This window comes from Oncorhynchus kisutch, linkage group LG3, assembly GCF_002021735.2.
Source record: "Oncorhynchus kisutch isolate 150728-3 linkage group LG3, Okis_V2, whole genome shotgun sequence".
Lineage (NCBI taxonomy): Eukaryota > Metazoa > Chordata > Actinopteri > Salmoniformes > Salmonidae > Oncorhynchus > Oncorhynchus kisutch.
In genome coordinates, this window is record NC_034176.2 from 920,275 (window position 1) to 934,565 (window position 14,291).

Genomic DNA, 14,291 nt, shown 5'->3' on the forward strand with positions numbered 1-14,291 from the left:
TCAACATCAGCTATCTGAGCAGCTAACCGATCGCTGCAGCTGTACATAGCCCATCTGTAAATAGCCCACCCAATCTACCTACCTCATCCTCATATTGTTCTTATTTACTTTGCTGCTCTTTTGCACACCAGTATCACTACTCACACATCATCTGCTCATCTATCACTCCAGTGTTAATCTGCTAAATTGTAATTACTTTGCTCTATTTATTGACTTACCTCCTCACTCCAATTGCACACACTGTATATAGACTGTTCTATTGTGTTAGACTGTACGCTTGTTTATTCCATGTGTAACTCTGTGTTGTTTGTGTCGCACTGCTTTGCTTTATCTTGGCCAGGTCTCAGGTGTAAATGAGAACTTGTTCTCAACTAGCCTACCTGGTTAAATAAAGGTGTTCTCAACTAGCCTACCTGGTTAAATAAAGGTGTTCTCAACTAGCCTACCTGGTTAAATAAAGGTGTTCTCAACTAGCCTACCTGGTTAAATAAAGGTGTTCTCAACCAGCCTACCTGGTTAAATAAAGGTGTTCTCAACTAGCCTACCTGGTTAAATAAAGGTGTTCTCAACTAGCCTACCTGGTTAAATAAAAGTAAAAAAATAAATTAAAAAAAACACACAATTGTAAATTGGCACTCCACATTTAAAAGGTTGCAGACCCTGGGTGTAGCCTGTTGCCGGCAACTTCAGGAGCTTAACAGAATCGGCGAAGGCCAGCAGGTGAAAGATTATTTCATCAAACAGTGTGCTTAAAGCATTAGACAAGCTCAGTGCATATAGCTGATTTTATTAAAACACATTCATTCATTAAAATGTTTTAGCAGGATGTTCCAAATACCTGTATTGTAAGAATCAAGTTGAATTTTTTTGTTCTCGTCACCTTGGCTCCCCCTGCCACACAGACAGACCCCCCAAGCCCCTCCTCCTGCCACTCACAGACAGACCCCCCAAGCCCCTCCTCCTGCCACTCACAGACAGACCCCCCCAAGCCCCTCCTCCTGCCACTCACAGACAGACCCCCCAAGGCCCCTCCTCCTGCCACTCACAGACAGACCCCCCAAGCCCCTCCTCCTGCCACTCACAGACAGACCCCCCAAGCCCCTCCTCCTGCCACTCACAGACAGACCCCCCAAGCCCCTCCTCCTGCCACTCACAGACAGACCCCCCCAAGCCCCTCCTCCTGCCACTCACAGACAGACCCCCCCAAGCCCCTCCTCCTGCCACTCACAGACAGACCCCCCAAGCCCCTCCTCCTGCCTCTCACAGACAGACCCCCCAAGCCCCTCCTCCTGCCACTCACAGACAGACCCCCAAGCCCCTCCTCCTGCCACTCACAGACAGACGCCCAAGCCCCTCCTCCTGCCACTCACAGACAGACCCCCAAGCCCCTCCTCCTGCCACTCACAGACAGACCCCCAAGCCCCTCCTCCTGCCACTCACAGACAGACCCCCAAGCCCCTCCTCCTGCCACTCACAGACAGACCCCCAAGCCCCTCCTCCTGCCACTCACAGACAGACCCCCAAGCCCCTCCTCCTGCCACTCACAGACAGACCCCCAAGCCCCTCCTCCTGCCACTCACAGACAGACCCCAAGCCCCTCCTCCTGCCACTCACGAAGATATTAAATATCACTTCTTCCTCTCTGACAGCAAGCCGTTTCAACTCGCTTTATGCAGTTGAGGTTTGAACCAAGAGAATCAGTGGATGTGCATGGATCTGGTTAAATTTGTATCAAAAAAGGGCATTTTGATATAGACTTGAAAACCAGACCAATGATTGCAAAAATACAGGTAAACTATTTTGATAAAATTGTTGTGGAAAGCTTATATTTATACTAGGTATGAAAACAAGCGCTCCATTCATTGGATTATTTGTGACTATTTGAAATGCAATGTCTTGATCTTTAAATTGTGCAACAAAATGTATTTAGAGAACTTTTCAAAAATCGAGATGTATCAAAAACAGCCCATAGGTTTGTAAAAAAATCAAGATATAATTTTTAGGCCACATAGCCCTGCCCAATGGTAGGGTTAAGGTAGGTAAGGGGACTGTCTCACCTGATGCCAGCAGCCACCTGGTAGGGTGTGGTCTTCCAGGACTCAGCCTCCACCACCTTCCCATCTGGCAGAGTCACCTTGATGGATTTACTGTCCTTCTCTGCCCTCTCTGCCATCAGAGCATCATGCTCCTCCTTCAGTTTAGTGTACAGGGACAGACGCTCCTCCATGTACCCGGGAGGAGGGGACAGCTAGAGGGGGAAGAATGAAGAGTGAGTCTGGTGAACAGAGAGAGATGCTCCACTATCCACAGGAGAGGAGTGGACAGATAGAGGGGGAAGAGTGAGAATGGACAGGGGGGGTGGAGAGAGTGTAAGTAGTGAACAGACAGCTAGATGGGAAAGGAGAGAGGTGAGAGCTAAGTAGTGAACAGACAGCTAGATGGGAAAGGAGAGAGGTGAGAGCTAAGTAATGAACAGACAGCTAGATGGGAAAGGAGAGGTGAGAGAGTGTAAGTAGTGAACAGACAGCTAGATGGGAAAGGAGAGAGGTGAGAGTGTAAGTAGTGAACAGACAGCTGCAGGGGAAAGGAGAGAGGTGAGAGAGTGTAAGTAGTGAACAGACAGCTAGATGGGAAAGGAGAGAGGTGAGAGTGTAAGTAGTGAACAGACAGCTAGATGGGAAAGGAGAGGTGAGAGAGTGTAAGTAGTGAACAGACAGCTGGAGGGGAAAGGAGAGAGGTGAGAGTGTAAGTAGTGAACAGACAGCTGGAGGGGAAAGGAGAGAGGTGAGAGTGTAAGTAGTGAACAGACAGCTGGATGGGAAAGGAGAGAGTGTAAGTAGTGAACAGACAGCTGGATGGGAAAGGAGAGAGTGTAAGTAGTGAACAGACAGCTAGATGGGAAAGGAGAGTAGTCTTCAGCTGTGTGTACCAAGACAGCCCTTCAATCTACTGTGGGAGGGGACCACTAGAGGAAGGAGAGACGGACAGAAAGAGATTGAGACAAGTGACTGCAATCTACTCCGCCACTTACCTCTGTCTTCCCACCAGCGTCTCCCGCTGCAACCTTCTTCTTCTTCTTCTCTCCATCTTTGGCTCCTCCTCCCTAAACAGAAGTTAGATAATGGGTGTGGTTAGCTCCTTAATAAAACATTGACCATTAGTCATAACTACCCATTTTTATTTCACCTTTATTTAACCAGGTAGGCCAGTTGAGAACAAGTTCTCATTTACAACTGCGACCTGGCCAAGATAAAGCAAAGCAGTGCGACAGAAACAGAGTATTTAACTACATTATCTAGGCCACACAGAGCAGCCAAACCTGCTGTGCAAACAAGGTTGAGACTGTTGTTGACAGGACTAGTTAGGATGACGAACATAGCGCTCAAACTGTAGGCGCCATTCTACCAAAGGTACGTTCATTATGAACGGGCTTTGAGGAATCGAACTCCGACTACAACGATTAGCCAAAGGTCAATACTCAAACATTTCAATTATGAAATGTCCACTTTGCACATGTTTGTCCTTTGTAGTTGCGTATCTTTCTTTGCATAAATCTCTAGTTTTTCTTAAACCGTTAATTAAATATAACCACCGCCCGGTTTGCTCATTGCTGTTGCTCTAAAACGGAAACTCAGCGCATGTGCTCATTTAATTCAATAAGGCCAATCGGTAGTGGTATTTGATCAACGTTTATTGAATAACTATGTTTCAGCAAACAAAAAGGCACGCAACAAGAGGACAAACATAGGTACAAGGTGGGCATTTCGTAATTATAATATATATTAAGTATTGATGTAGTAGGAGCTGGAGACCACAATGCCGGGTCTCGGCTCCACGTCGTTAGTGAAGTTCATCAGAAACTTATTTCACCAAGACGCCTTCGTCCAACAACTTAGCTATGTGTAACAGAAATGAGTCCTGAGCAAGGAATAAACATAGAACACATGGCATATAGGGCATCAATACAGAATACGATGCAATAACAGTAGAAAAATTTAATTCACACGGTTGACAGTACACTACTATTAGCTACTGTAACTAACGCTACAATCAAAAGCCTATAGCTAGCTAATTTGAAGAGTATTAAATAGTTAACTGGAATGTTTAAGACAAGGAATATTATTTGAAAAGCCGTGATTATATATTGAGGAGAAAAGCCCTTGCTTTACTCATACATATGATAGCAAGCTAACAGTTAGCTATCTAGTTAGCTTAGCTTCAGGTCAACAATGCTGACAGCTGCATGCGTGAAGGTATACAACAGGACTTAGCCACGCTACCTTTTTCCCGTCGTCAACTTTCAACTCCTCCATTTGCTCCGCCATGCTCTTTTCCGCCATTATACGAATACTATACCCGTAAATGTATTGTTTCAATTGTGTTAAGTGAATCAGTTCAGCCAGCTCACCGGCAAGATCGTGTCCCGGATATTGCGTCACTAACTGATGCAATCGTTGCTGATTTGATTGACAGCAGCGTTGAGCCAATTATGTCTCGCGTCGTGGGTTTGTGGCTGTCGTCAGTAGTTAACCACAGCCACAAAGTCAAACACCCCGCCTATTTCTACCATTTCGCTTCTCTAAAATCTATTTCTTAATCTAACCACACTGCTAACATTATGCCTAGACCGAACCTTTAATGAAGACCAAAAAACCTGTTGTATTCATGAATTTTTACCATAAATTCCATTTTACTTTGTAGCTGTGGTAACTAATGGAAACAGTTTGTGGTTGCAGTAATATTATGCTGTGGTGGGGAGAATTAAAAAAATAATCCGTATAACATGATTCACAAATTTCAGAAGAAATTTGAATGCCGTCCCTAGGAGGGGTGTGTTACTGGCATGGTCTTCCTGTCTGGGTTGGCGCCCCCCCCTCCCCCCTGGATTGTGCCGTGGCGGAGATCTTTGTGGGCTATACTCGGCCTTGTCTCAGGATGGTAAGTGGATGGTTGAAGATATCCCGCTAGTGGTGTGGGGGCTGTGCTTTGGAAAAGTGGGTGGGGTTATATCCTGCCTGTTTGGCCCTGTCCGGGGGTGTCCTCGGATGGGGCCACAGCGTCTCCTGACGCTCCTGTCTCAGCCTCCAGTATTTATGCTGCAGTAGTTTATGTGTCGGGGGGCTAGGGTCAGTTTGTTATATCTGGAGTACTTCTCCTGTCTTATCCGGTGTCCTGTGTGAATGTGTAAGTATGCTCTCTAATTCTCTTTCTTTCTCCCTCCCGGAGGACCTGAGCCCTACGACCATGCCTCAGGACTACCTGGCAGGATGACTCCTTGTTGTCCCCAGTTTACCTGGCCGTGCTGCTGCTACAGTTTCAACTGTTCTGCCTGCGGCTATGGAACCCTGACCTGTTCACTGTGATTTATGAACATTTGAACATCTTGACCATGTTCTGTTATAATCTCCACCCGGCACAGCCAGAAGAGGACTGGCCACCCCTCATAGCCTGGTTCCTCTCTAGGTTTCTTCCTAGGTTTTGGCCTTTCTAGGGAGTTTTTCCTAGCGACCGTGCTTCTACACCTGCATTGCTTGCTGTTTGGGGTTTTAGGCTGGGTTTCTGTACAGCACTTTGAGATGTCAGCTGATGTAAGAAGGGCTTTATAAATACATTTGATTTGAAACCAAGTTTATTCACCCACTGGGTCAGACAGCTGAACAGACCATTTTTATTTAACCTTTCTTTAACTAGGCAAGTGCTTGGGAGTATGGCTAGATGGTACACTGTCCTTCTCTCAGCACATATCCAAGCTGCAGGCTAAAGTTAAATCTAGACTTGCTTTCCTCTATCATAATCGCTCCTCTTTCACCCCAGCTGACAAACTAACCCTGATTCAGATGACCATCCTACCCATGCTAGATTACGGAGACGTAATTTATAGATCGGCAGGTAAGGATGCTCTCGAGCGGCAAGATGGTCTTTACCATTCGGCCATCAGATTTGCCACCAATGCTCCTTATAGGACACATCACTGCACTCTATACTCTTCTGTAAACTGGTCATCTCTGTATACCCGTCGCAAGACCCACTGGTTGATGCTTATTTATAAAACCGTCTTAGGCCTCACTCCCCCCATCTGAGATGCCTACTGAAGCCGTCATCCTCCACATACAACACTCGTTCTGCCAGTCACTTTCTGTTAAATGTTCCCAAAGCACACACATCCCTAGGTCGCACCTCTTTTCAGTTCGCTGCAGCTAGCGACTGGAACGAGCTGCAACAAACACTCAAACTGGACAGTTTTATCTCAATCTCTTCATTCAAAGACTCAATCATGGACACTCTTACTGACAGTTGTGGCTGCGTTGCGTGATTTATTGTTGTCTACCTTCTTGCCCTTTGTGCTGTTGTCTGTGCCCAATAATGTTTGTACCCTGTTGTGTGCCACTACCATGTGTTGTCATGTGTTGCTGCCGTGCTATGTTGTCGTCTTAGGTGTCTCTTTATGTAGTGTTGTGTTGTCTCTCGTTGTGATGTGTGTTTCGTCCTATATTATTTTATCCCAGATATTTCACAGTATTCTATTGTTTCCAGTACATGTCTTACATTGGAGATAATATATCGTCCATGGGAACGTTCCCCGGTTCGGGGCCTACGGCGAGGGTCCCTGGTCCGCTTCTACAAAGGCAGAGGGATCAGCGTAAAGAGGGGGGGGCTGTGTCCAGAACCAGATAGATGCCCACCCAGACCCTCCCCTATAGGTTCAGGTTTGCGGGGGGGGGGGGGGGGGGGGGGCTGTTGGGGAATAATCAGAATTAGTTGGTAACATAGGTAAGATGTTTTATATTCATCATATGTTTGTAAGTTACTTCTCATCAGAATGTTTATTTTTGTATAATACTGTGGTGGGGTTGCAGTATCTGTTCTACGTCAAGACTAAGTTACTTGGGCCGGAGAGAGGTCAAGCGTGTATCTCTTGGCTCCACAATGTCTGTGTGCCAGTCAATGTGCCTCTGTGATCTTGTCAAGATAGGGTGGATTTGATATATGCCTGTTGATATAGGAGACAAATTTTATAGTTTAGGAGACAAAGCTGAACGATAAATTATGGCCAATGCTGTCTGGCTATGTGTGTCTTTGCTATAAAGGATCTCAGTTGCAATGTGTAAGGGACTCTCAGAGAATTCATTTATAGACACTGAATTGATCTGGGAGTCACAGGGTTGTGATGGAGCTCATATAATTAAAGATGGACTTTTGGATAACTAACTCTGACTTGTGTGTGGTTTGCTCTCATGATTTGGTAAATACAGGAAATTTCCACGACAGGACTAATTGATCAGATATCTGAAAAGTTATTAGGAAATTATAACTTTGTAATCTGAATATTTTCCTTGGTGCCCCGACTTCCTAGTTAATTACAGTTACATGATTATTCAGTTTAATCGCATAATACTAATTACAGAGAATCTTTGATAAAAACGAAGTCTTCAATTTAAGGATAGTAAAAGGTACGACGCAGTGTCCCCTCGTATCGTCGCAGTTCCTCCTGCCCTATCTCCACCTGCTTCCATGGCAGGGTCTTGTCCCCTGCCATTACCTCCTCCCGAGCCCAGGATGTCCGCTCCTCTTGAACATGCTGCTTGGTCCTTTCGTGGTGGGATCTTCTGTCACGTTTGTAATAAGGATCGGACCAAGGCACAGCGTGGTATGCGTACATTCTTATTTATTAAAGAATGAACACTGAACAAACTAACAAAACGTGAAGCTATACAAACGAGTGCTGCCAGGCAACTACACATAGACAAGGTCCCACAAACACCAAAGGGAAATGGCTACCTAAATATGATCCCTAAATATCAAGAAAACAGAGATATCTCAGGTCAGAGCGTGACACTGCCCTTCCAAGCCACTGGAGACATCATTCAGGTACTATTATCATGGTTTCCACCACCGTGCTGTCTCAGAGCGAGACCGTGCTAACTAGCGTCAGAGAACTTTGTACAAATAATGACTTTCTGTAACATCCACACTCAAGATCCAGGCTGTATCACAACTGGCTGTGATTGGGAGTCCCATAGGGCGGCGCACAATTGGCCCAGCGTCGTCCGGCTTTGGCCGGTGTAGGCTGTCATTGTAAATAAGAATTTGTTCTTAACTGACTTGAGTAGTTAAATATATATAATTAAATGTACAAAAAAGAAAAAGATTCAGAACTTTGATAGTCTTCTGTCACTTCTTCTGTCCCCTAGGGCTGTCTAGGATTCATAGTGTTCTGTCCCCTAGGGCTGTCTAGGATTCATAGTGTTCTGTCACTTCTTCTGTTCTCTAGGGCTGTCTAGGATTCATAGTGTTCTGTCCTCTAGGGCTGTCTAGGATTCATAGTGTTCTGTCCCCTAGGGCTGTCTAGGATTCATAGTGTTCTGTCCCCTAGGGCTGTCTAGGATTCATAGTGTTCTGTCCCCTAGGGCTGTCTAGGATTCATAGTGTTCTGTCCTCTAGGGCTGTCTAGGATTCATAGTGTTCTGTCCCCTAGGGCTGTCTAGGATTCATAGTGTTCTGTCCTCTAGGGCTGTCTAGGATTCATAGTGTTCTGTCCTCTAGGGCTGTCTAGGATTCATAGTGTTCTGTCCCCTAGGGCTGTCTAGGATTCATAGTGTTCTGTCCCCTAGGGCTGTCTAGGATTCATAGTGTTCTGTCACTTCTTCTGTCCCCTAGGGCTGTCTAGGATTCATAGTGTTCTGTCCCCTAGGGCTGTCTAGGATTCATAGTGTTCTGTCACTTCTTCTGTCCTCTAGGGCTGTCTAGGATTCATAGTGTTCTGTCCCCTAGGGCTGTCTAGGATTCATAGTGTTCTGTCACTTCTTCTGTCCTCTAGGGCTGTCTAGGATTCATAGTGTTCTGTCCCCTAGGGCTGTCTAGGATTCATAGTGTTCTGTCACTTCTTCTGTCCTCTAGGGCTGTCTAGGATTCATAGTGTTCTGTCCCCTAGGGCTGTCTAGGATTCAGTGTTCTGTCCCCTAGGGCTGTCTAGGATTCATAGTGTTCTGTCCCCTAGGGCTGTCTAGGATTCAGTGTTCTGTCACTTCTTCTGTCCTCTAGGGCTGTCTAGGATTCATAGTGTTCTGTCCCCTAGGGCTGTCTAGGATTCATAGTGTTCTGTCCCCTAGGGCTGTCTAGGATTCATAGTGTTCTGTCCCCTAGGGCTGTCTAGGATTCAGTGTTCTGTCCCCTAGGGCTGTCTAGGATTCATAGCCTTCTGTGCTCTAGGGCTGTCTAGGATTCATAGTGTTCTGTCCCCTAGGGCTGTCTAGGATTCAGTGTTCTGTCCCCTAGGGCTGTCTAGGATTCAGTGTTCTGTCCCCTAGGGCTGTCTAGGATTCATAGCCTTCTGTCCTCTAGGGCTGTCTAGGATTCATAGTGTTCTGTCCCCTAGGGCTGTCTAGGATTCAGTGTTCTGTCCCCTAGGGCTGTCTAGGATTCATAGTGTTCTGTCCCCTAGGGCTGTCTAGGATTCATAGCCTTCTGTCCTCTAGGGCTGTCTAGGATTCACAGTGTTCTGTCCCCTAGGGCTGTCTAGGATTCAGTGTTCTGTCCCCTAGGGCTGTCTAGGATTCAGTGTTCTGTCCCCTAGGGCTGTCTAGGATTCAGTGTTCTGTCACTTCTTCTGTCCTCTAGGGCTGTCTAGGATTCATAGTGTTCTGTCCCCTAGGGCTGTCTAGGATTCATAGTGTTCTGTCCCCTAGGGCTGTCTAGGATTCATAGTGTTCTGTCCCCTAGGGCTGTCTAGGATTCAGTGTTCTGTCCCCTAGGGCTGTCTAGGATTCATAGCCTTCTGTGCTCTAGGGCTGTCTAGGATTCATAGTGTTCTGTCCCCTAGGGCTGTCTAGGATTCAGTGTTCTGTCCCCTAGGGCTGTCTAGGATTCAGTGTTCTGTCCCCTAGGGCTGTCTAGGATTCATAGCCTTCTGTCCTCTAGGGCTGTCTAGGATTCATAGTGTTCTGTCCCCTAGGGCTGTCTAGGATTCAGTGTTCTGTCCCCTAGGGCTGTCTAGGATTCATAGTGTTCTGTCCCCTAGGGCTGTCTAGGATTCATAGCCTTCTGTCCTCTAGGGCTGTCTAGGATTCACAGTGTTCTGTCCCCTAGGGCTGTCTAGGATTCAGTGTTCTGTCCCCTAGGGCTGTCTAGGATTCAGTGTTCTGTCCCCTAGGGCTGTCTAGGATTCAGTGTTCTGTCCCCTAGGGCTGTCTAGGATTCATAGTGTTCTGTCCTCTAGGGCTGTCTAGGATTCATAGTCTTCTGTCCCCTAGGGCTGTCTAGGATTCATAGTGTTCTGTCCCCTAGGGCTGTCTAGGATTCATAGTGTTCTGTCCCCTAGGGCTGTCTAGGATTCATAGTGTTCTGTCCCCTAGGGCTGTCTAGGATTCATAGTGTTCTGTCCCCTAGGGCTGTCTAGGATTCATAGTGTTCTGTCCCCTAGGGCTGTCTAGGATTCATAGTGTTCTGTCCTCTAGGGCTGTCTAGGATTCATAGTGTTCTGTCACTTCTTCTGTCCTCTAGGGCTGTCTAGGATTCATAGTGTTCTGTCCTCTAGGGCTGTCTAGGATTCAGTGTTCCGTCACTTCTTCTGTCCTCTAGGGCTGTCTAGGATTCATAGTGTTCTGTCAATTCTTCTGTCCTCTAGGGCTGTCTAGGATTCATAGTGTTCTGTCCTCTAGGGCTGTCTAGGATTCAGTGTTCTGTCACTTCTTCTGTCCTCTAGGGCTGTCTAGGATTCAGTGTTCTGTCACTTGTTCTGTCCTCTAGGGCTGTCTAGGATTCAGTGTTCTGTCACTTCTTCTGTCCACTAGGGCTGTCTAGGATTCAGTGTTCTGTCACTTCTTCTGTCCTCTAGGGCTGTCTAGGATTCAGTGTTCTGTCACTTCTTCTGTCCTCTAGGGCTGTCTAGGATTCAGTGTTCTGTCACTTCTTCTGTCCTCTAGGGCTGTCTAGGATTCAGTGTTCTGTCACTTCTTCTGTCCCCTAGGGCTGTCTAGGATTCATAGTGTTCTGTCACTTCTTCTGTCCTCTAGGGCTGTCTAGGATTCATAGTGTTCTGTCACTTCTTCTGTCCTCTAGGGCTGTCTAGGATTCATAGTGTTCTGTCACTTCTTCTGTCCTCTAGCGCTGTCTAGGATTCAGTGTTCTGTCACTTCTTCTGTCCCCTAGGGCTGTCTAGGATTCATAGTGTTCTGTCACTTCTTCTGTCCTCTAGCTCTGTCTAGGATTCATAGTGTTCTGTCACTTCTTCTGTCCCCTAGGGCTGTCTAGGATTCATAGTGTTCTGTCACTTCTTCTGTCCTCTAGCTCTGTCTAGGATTCAGTGTTCTGTCACTTCTTCTGTCCCCTAGGGCTGTCTAGGATTCAGTGTTCTGTCACTTCTTCTGTCCTCTAGCGCTGTCTAGGATTCAGTGTTCTGTCACTTCTTCTGTCCTCTAGGGCTGTCTAGGATTCAGTGTTCTGTCACTTCTTCTGTCCTCTAGGGCTGTCTAGGATTCAGTGTTCTGTCCCCTAGGGCTGTCTAGGATTCATAGTCTTCTGTCCCCTAGGGCTGTCTAGGATTCAGTGTTCTGTCACTTCTTCTGTCCTCTAGGGCTGTCTAGGATTCAGTGTTCTGTCACTTCTTCTGTCCTCTAGGGCTGTCTAGGATTCATAGTCTTCTGTCCCCTAGGGCTGTCTAGGATTCATAGTCTTCTGTCCCCTAGGGCTGTCTAGGATTCAGTGTTCTGTCACTTCTTCTGTCCTCTAGGGCTGTCTAGGATTCATAGTCTTCTGTCCCCTAGGGCTGTCTAGGATTCATAGTCTTCTGTCCCCTAGGGCTGTCTAGGATTCAGTGTTCTGTCACTTCTTCTGTCCCCTAGGGCTGTCTAGGATTCAGTGTTCTGTCACTTCTTCTGTCCCCTAGGGCTGTCTAGGATTCAGTGTTCTGTCACTTCTTCTGTCCTCTAGCTCTGTCTAGGATTCAGTGTTCTGTCACTTCTTCTGTCCTCTAGGGCTGTCTAGGATTCAGTGTTCTGTCACTTCTTCTGTCCTCTAGCTCTGTCTAGGAATCATAGTCTTCTGTCCCTAGGGCTGTCTAGGATTCAGTGTTCTGTCACTTCTTCTGTCCTCTAGGGCTGTCTAGGATTCAGTGTTCTGTCACTTCTTCTGTCCTCTAGCTCTATCTAGGAATCATAGTCTTCTGTCCCCTAGGGCTGTCTAGGATTCAGTGTTCTGTCACTTCTTCTATCCTCTAGGGCTGTCTAGGATTCAGTGTTCTGTCACTTCTTCTGTCCTCTAGCTCTGTCTAGGATTCAGTGTTCTGTCACTTCTTCTGTCCCCTAGGGCTGTCTAGGATTCAGTGTTCTGTCACTTCTTCTGTCCTCTAGGGCTGTCTAGGAATCATAGTCTTCTGTCCCCTAGGGCTGTCTAGGATTCAGTGTTCTGTCACTTCTTCTGTCCTCTAGGGCTGTCTAGGATTCAGTGTTCTGTCACTTCTTCTGTCCTCTAGGGCTGTCTAGGATTCAGTGTTCTGTCACTTCTTCTGTCCTCTAGGGCTGTCTAGGATTCAGTGTTCTGTCACTTCTTCTGTCCTCTAGGGCTGTCTAGGATTCAGTGTTCTGTCACTTCTTCTGCCCTCTAGGGCTGTCTAGGATTCAGTGTTCTGTCACTTCTTCTGTCCCCTAGGGCTGTCTAGGATTCATAGTGTTCTGTCACTTCTTCTGTCCTCTAGGGCTGTCTAGGATTCATAGTGTTCTGTCACTTCTTCTGTCCTCTAGGGCTGTCTAGGATTCATAGTGTTCTGTCACTTCTTCTGTCCTCTAGCGCTGTCTAGGATTCAGTGTTCTGTCACTTCTTCTGTCCCCTAGGGCTGTCTAGGATTCATAGTGTTCTGTCACTTCTTCTGTCCTCTAGCTCTGTCTAGGATTCATAGTGTTCTGTCACTTCTTCTGTCCCCTAGGGCTGTCTAGGATTCATAGTGTTCTGTCACTTCTTCTGTCCTCTAGCTCTGTCTAGGATTCATAGTGTTCTGTCACTTCTTCTGTCCTCTAGCTCTGTCTAGGATTCATAGTGTTCTGTCCTCTAGGGCTGTCTAGGATTCAGTGTTCTGTCACTTCTTCTGTCCTCTAGGGCTGTCTAGGATTCAGTGTTCTGTCACTTCTTCTGTCCCCTAGGGCTGTCTAGGATTCAGTGTTCTGTCACTTCTTCTGTCCTCTAGGGCTGTCTAGGATTCAGTGTTCTGTCACTTCTTCTGTCCTCTAGGGCTGTCTAGGATTCAGTGTTCTGTCCCCTAGGGCTGTCTAGGATTCAGTGTTCTGTCACTTCTTCTGTCCTCTAGGGCTGTCTAGGATTCATAGTGTTCTGTCACTTCTTCTGTCCTCTTGGGCTGTCTAGGATACAGTGTTCTGTCACTTCTTCTGTCCTCTAGGGCTGTCTAGGATTCAGTGTTCTGTCACTTCTTCTGTCCTCTAGGGCTGTCTAGGATTCAGTGTTCTGTCACTTCTTCTGTCCTCTAGGGCTGTCTAGGATTCATAGTCTTCTGTCCTCTAGGGCTGTCTAGGATTCAGTGTTCTGTCACTTCTTCTGTCCCCTAGGGCTGTCTAGGATTCAGTGTTCTGTCACTTCTTCTGCCCTCTAGGGCTGTCTAGGATTCAGTGTTCTGTCACTTCTTCTGTCCTCTAGGGCTATCTAGGATTCATAGTGTTCTGTCACTTCTTCTGTCCCCTAGGGCTGTCTAGGATTCAGTGTTCTGTCACTTCTTCTGTCCTCTAGGGCTGTCTAGGATTCAGTGTTCTGTCACTTCTTCTGTCCTCTAGGGCTGTCTAGGATTCATAGTCTTCTGTCCCATAGGGCTGTCTAGGATTCAGTGTTCTGTCACTTCTTCTGTCCTCTAGGGCTGTCTAGGAATCATAGTCTTCTGTCCCCTAGGGCTGTCTAGGATTCAGTGTTCTGTCACTTCTTCTGTCCTCTAGGGCTGTCTAGGATTCATAGTCTTCTGTCCTCTAGCACTGTCTAGGATTCATAGTCTTCTGTCCCCTAGGGCTGTCTAGGATTCAGTGTTCTGTCACTTCTTCTGTCCTCTAGGGCTGTCTAGGATTCAGTGTTCTGTCACTTCTTCTGTCCTCTAGGGCTGTCTAGGATTCATAGTCTTCTGTCCCCTAGGGCTGTCTAGGATTCAGTGTTCTGTCACTTCTTCTATCCTCTAGGGCTGTCTAGGATTCAGTGTTCTGTCACTTCTTCTGTCCTCTAGCTCTGTCTAGGATTCAGTGTTCTGTCACTTCTTCTGTCCCCTAGGGCTGTCTAGGATTCAGTGTTCTGTCACTTCTTCTGTC

General features: G+C 46.8%; 1 protein-coding gene across 1 annotated transcript in view; it reads right to left on the reverse strand.

Annotated features, from left to right (window-relative positions):
• The window catches only part of tars1 (threonyl-tRNA synthetase 1), a 28,548-nt gene extending 24,045 nt beyond the window's left edge, over nt 1-4,503 (reverse strand). The window contains exons 1-3 of the mRNA XM_031816427.1: nt 4,281-4,503; nt 3,032-3,103; nt 2,058-2,248 (exon numbers count right to left, since the gene is read on the reverse strand). Of these exons, the coding sequence (XP_031672287.1) occupies nt 2,058-2,248; nt 3,032-3,103; nt 4,281-4,340 (323 nt within the window). The 5' untranslated portion in view covers nt 4,341-4,503. The remainder of the gene's footprint in view (nt 1-2,057; nt 2,249-3,031; nt 3,104-4,280) is intronic.
• Between the last annotated feature and the right edge of the window lie 9,788 nt (nt 4,504-14,291).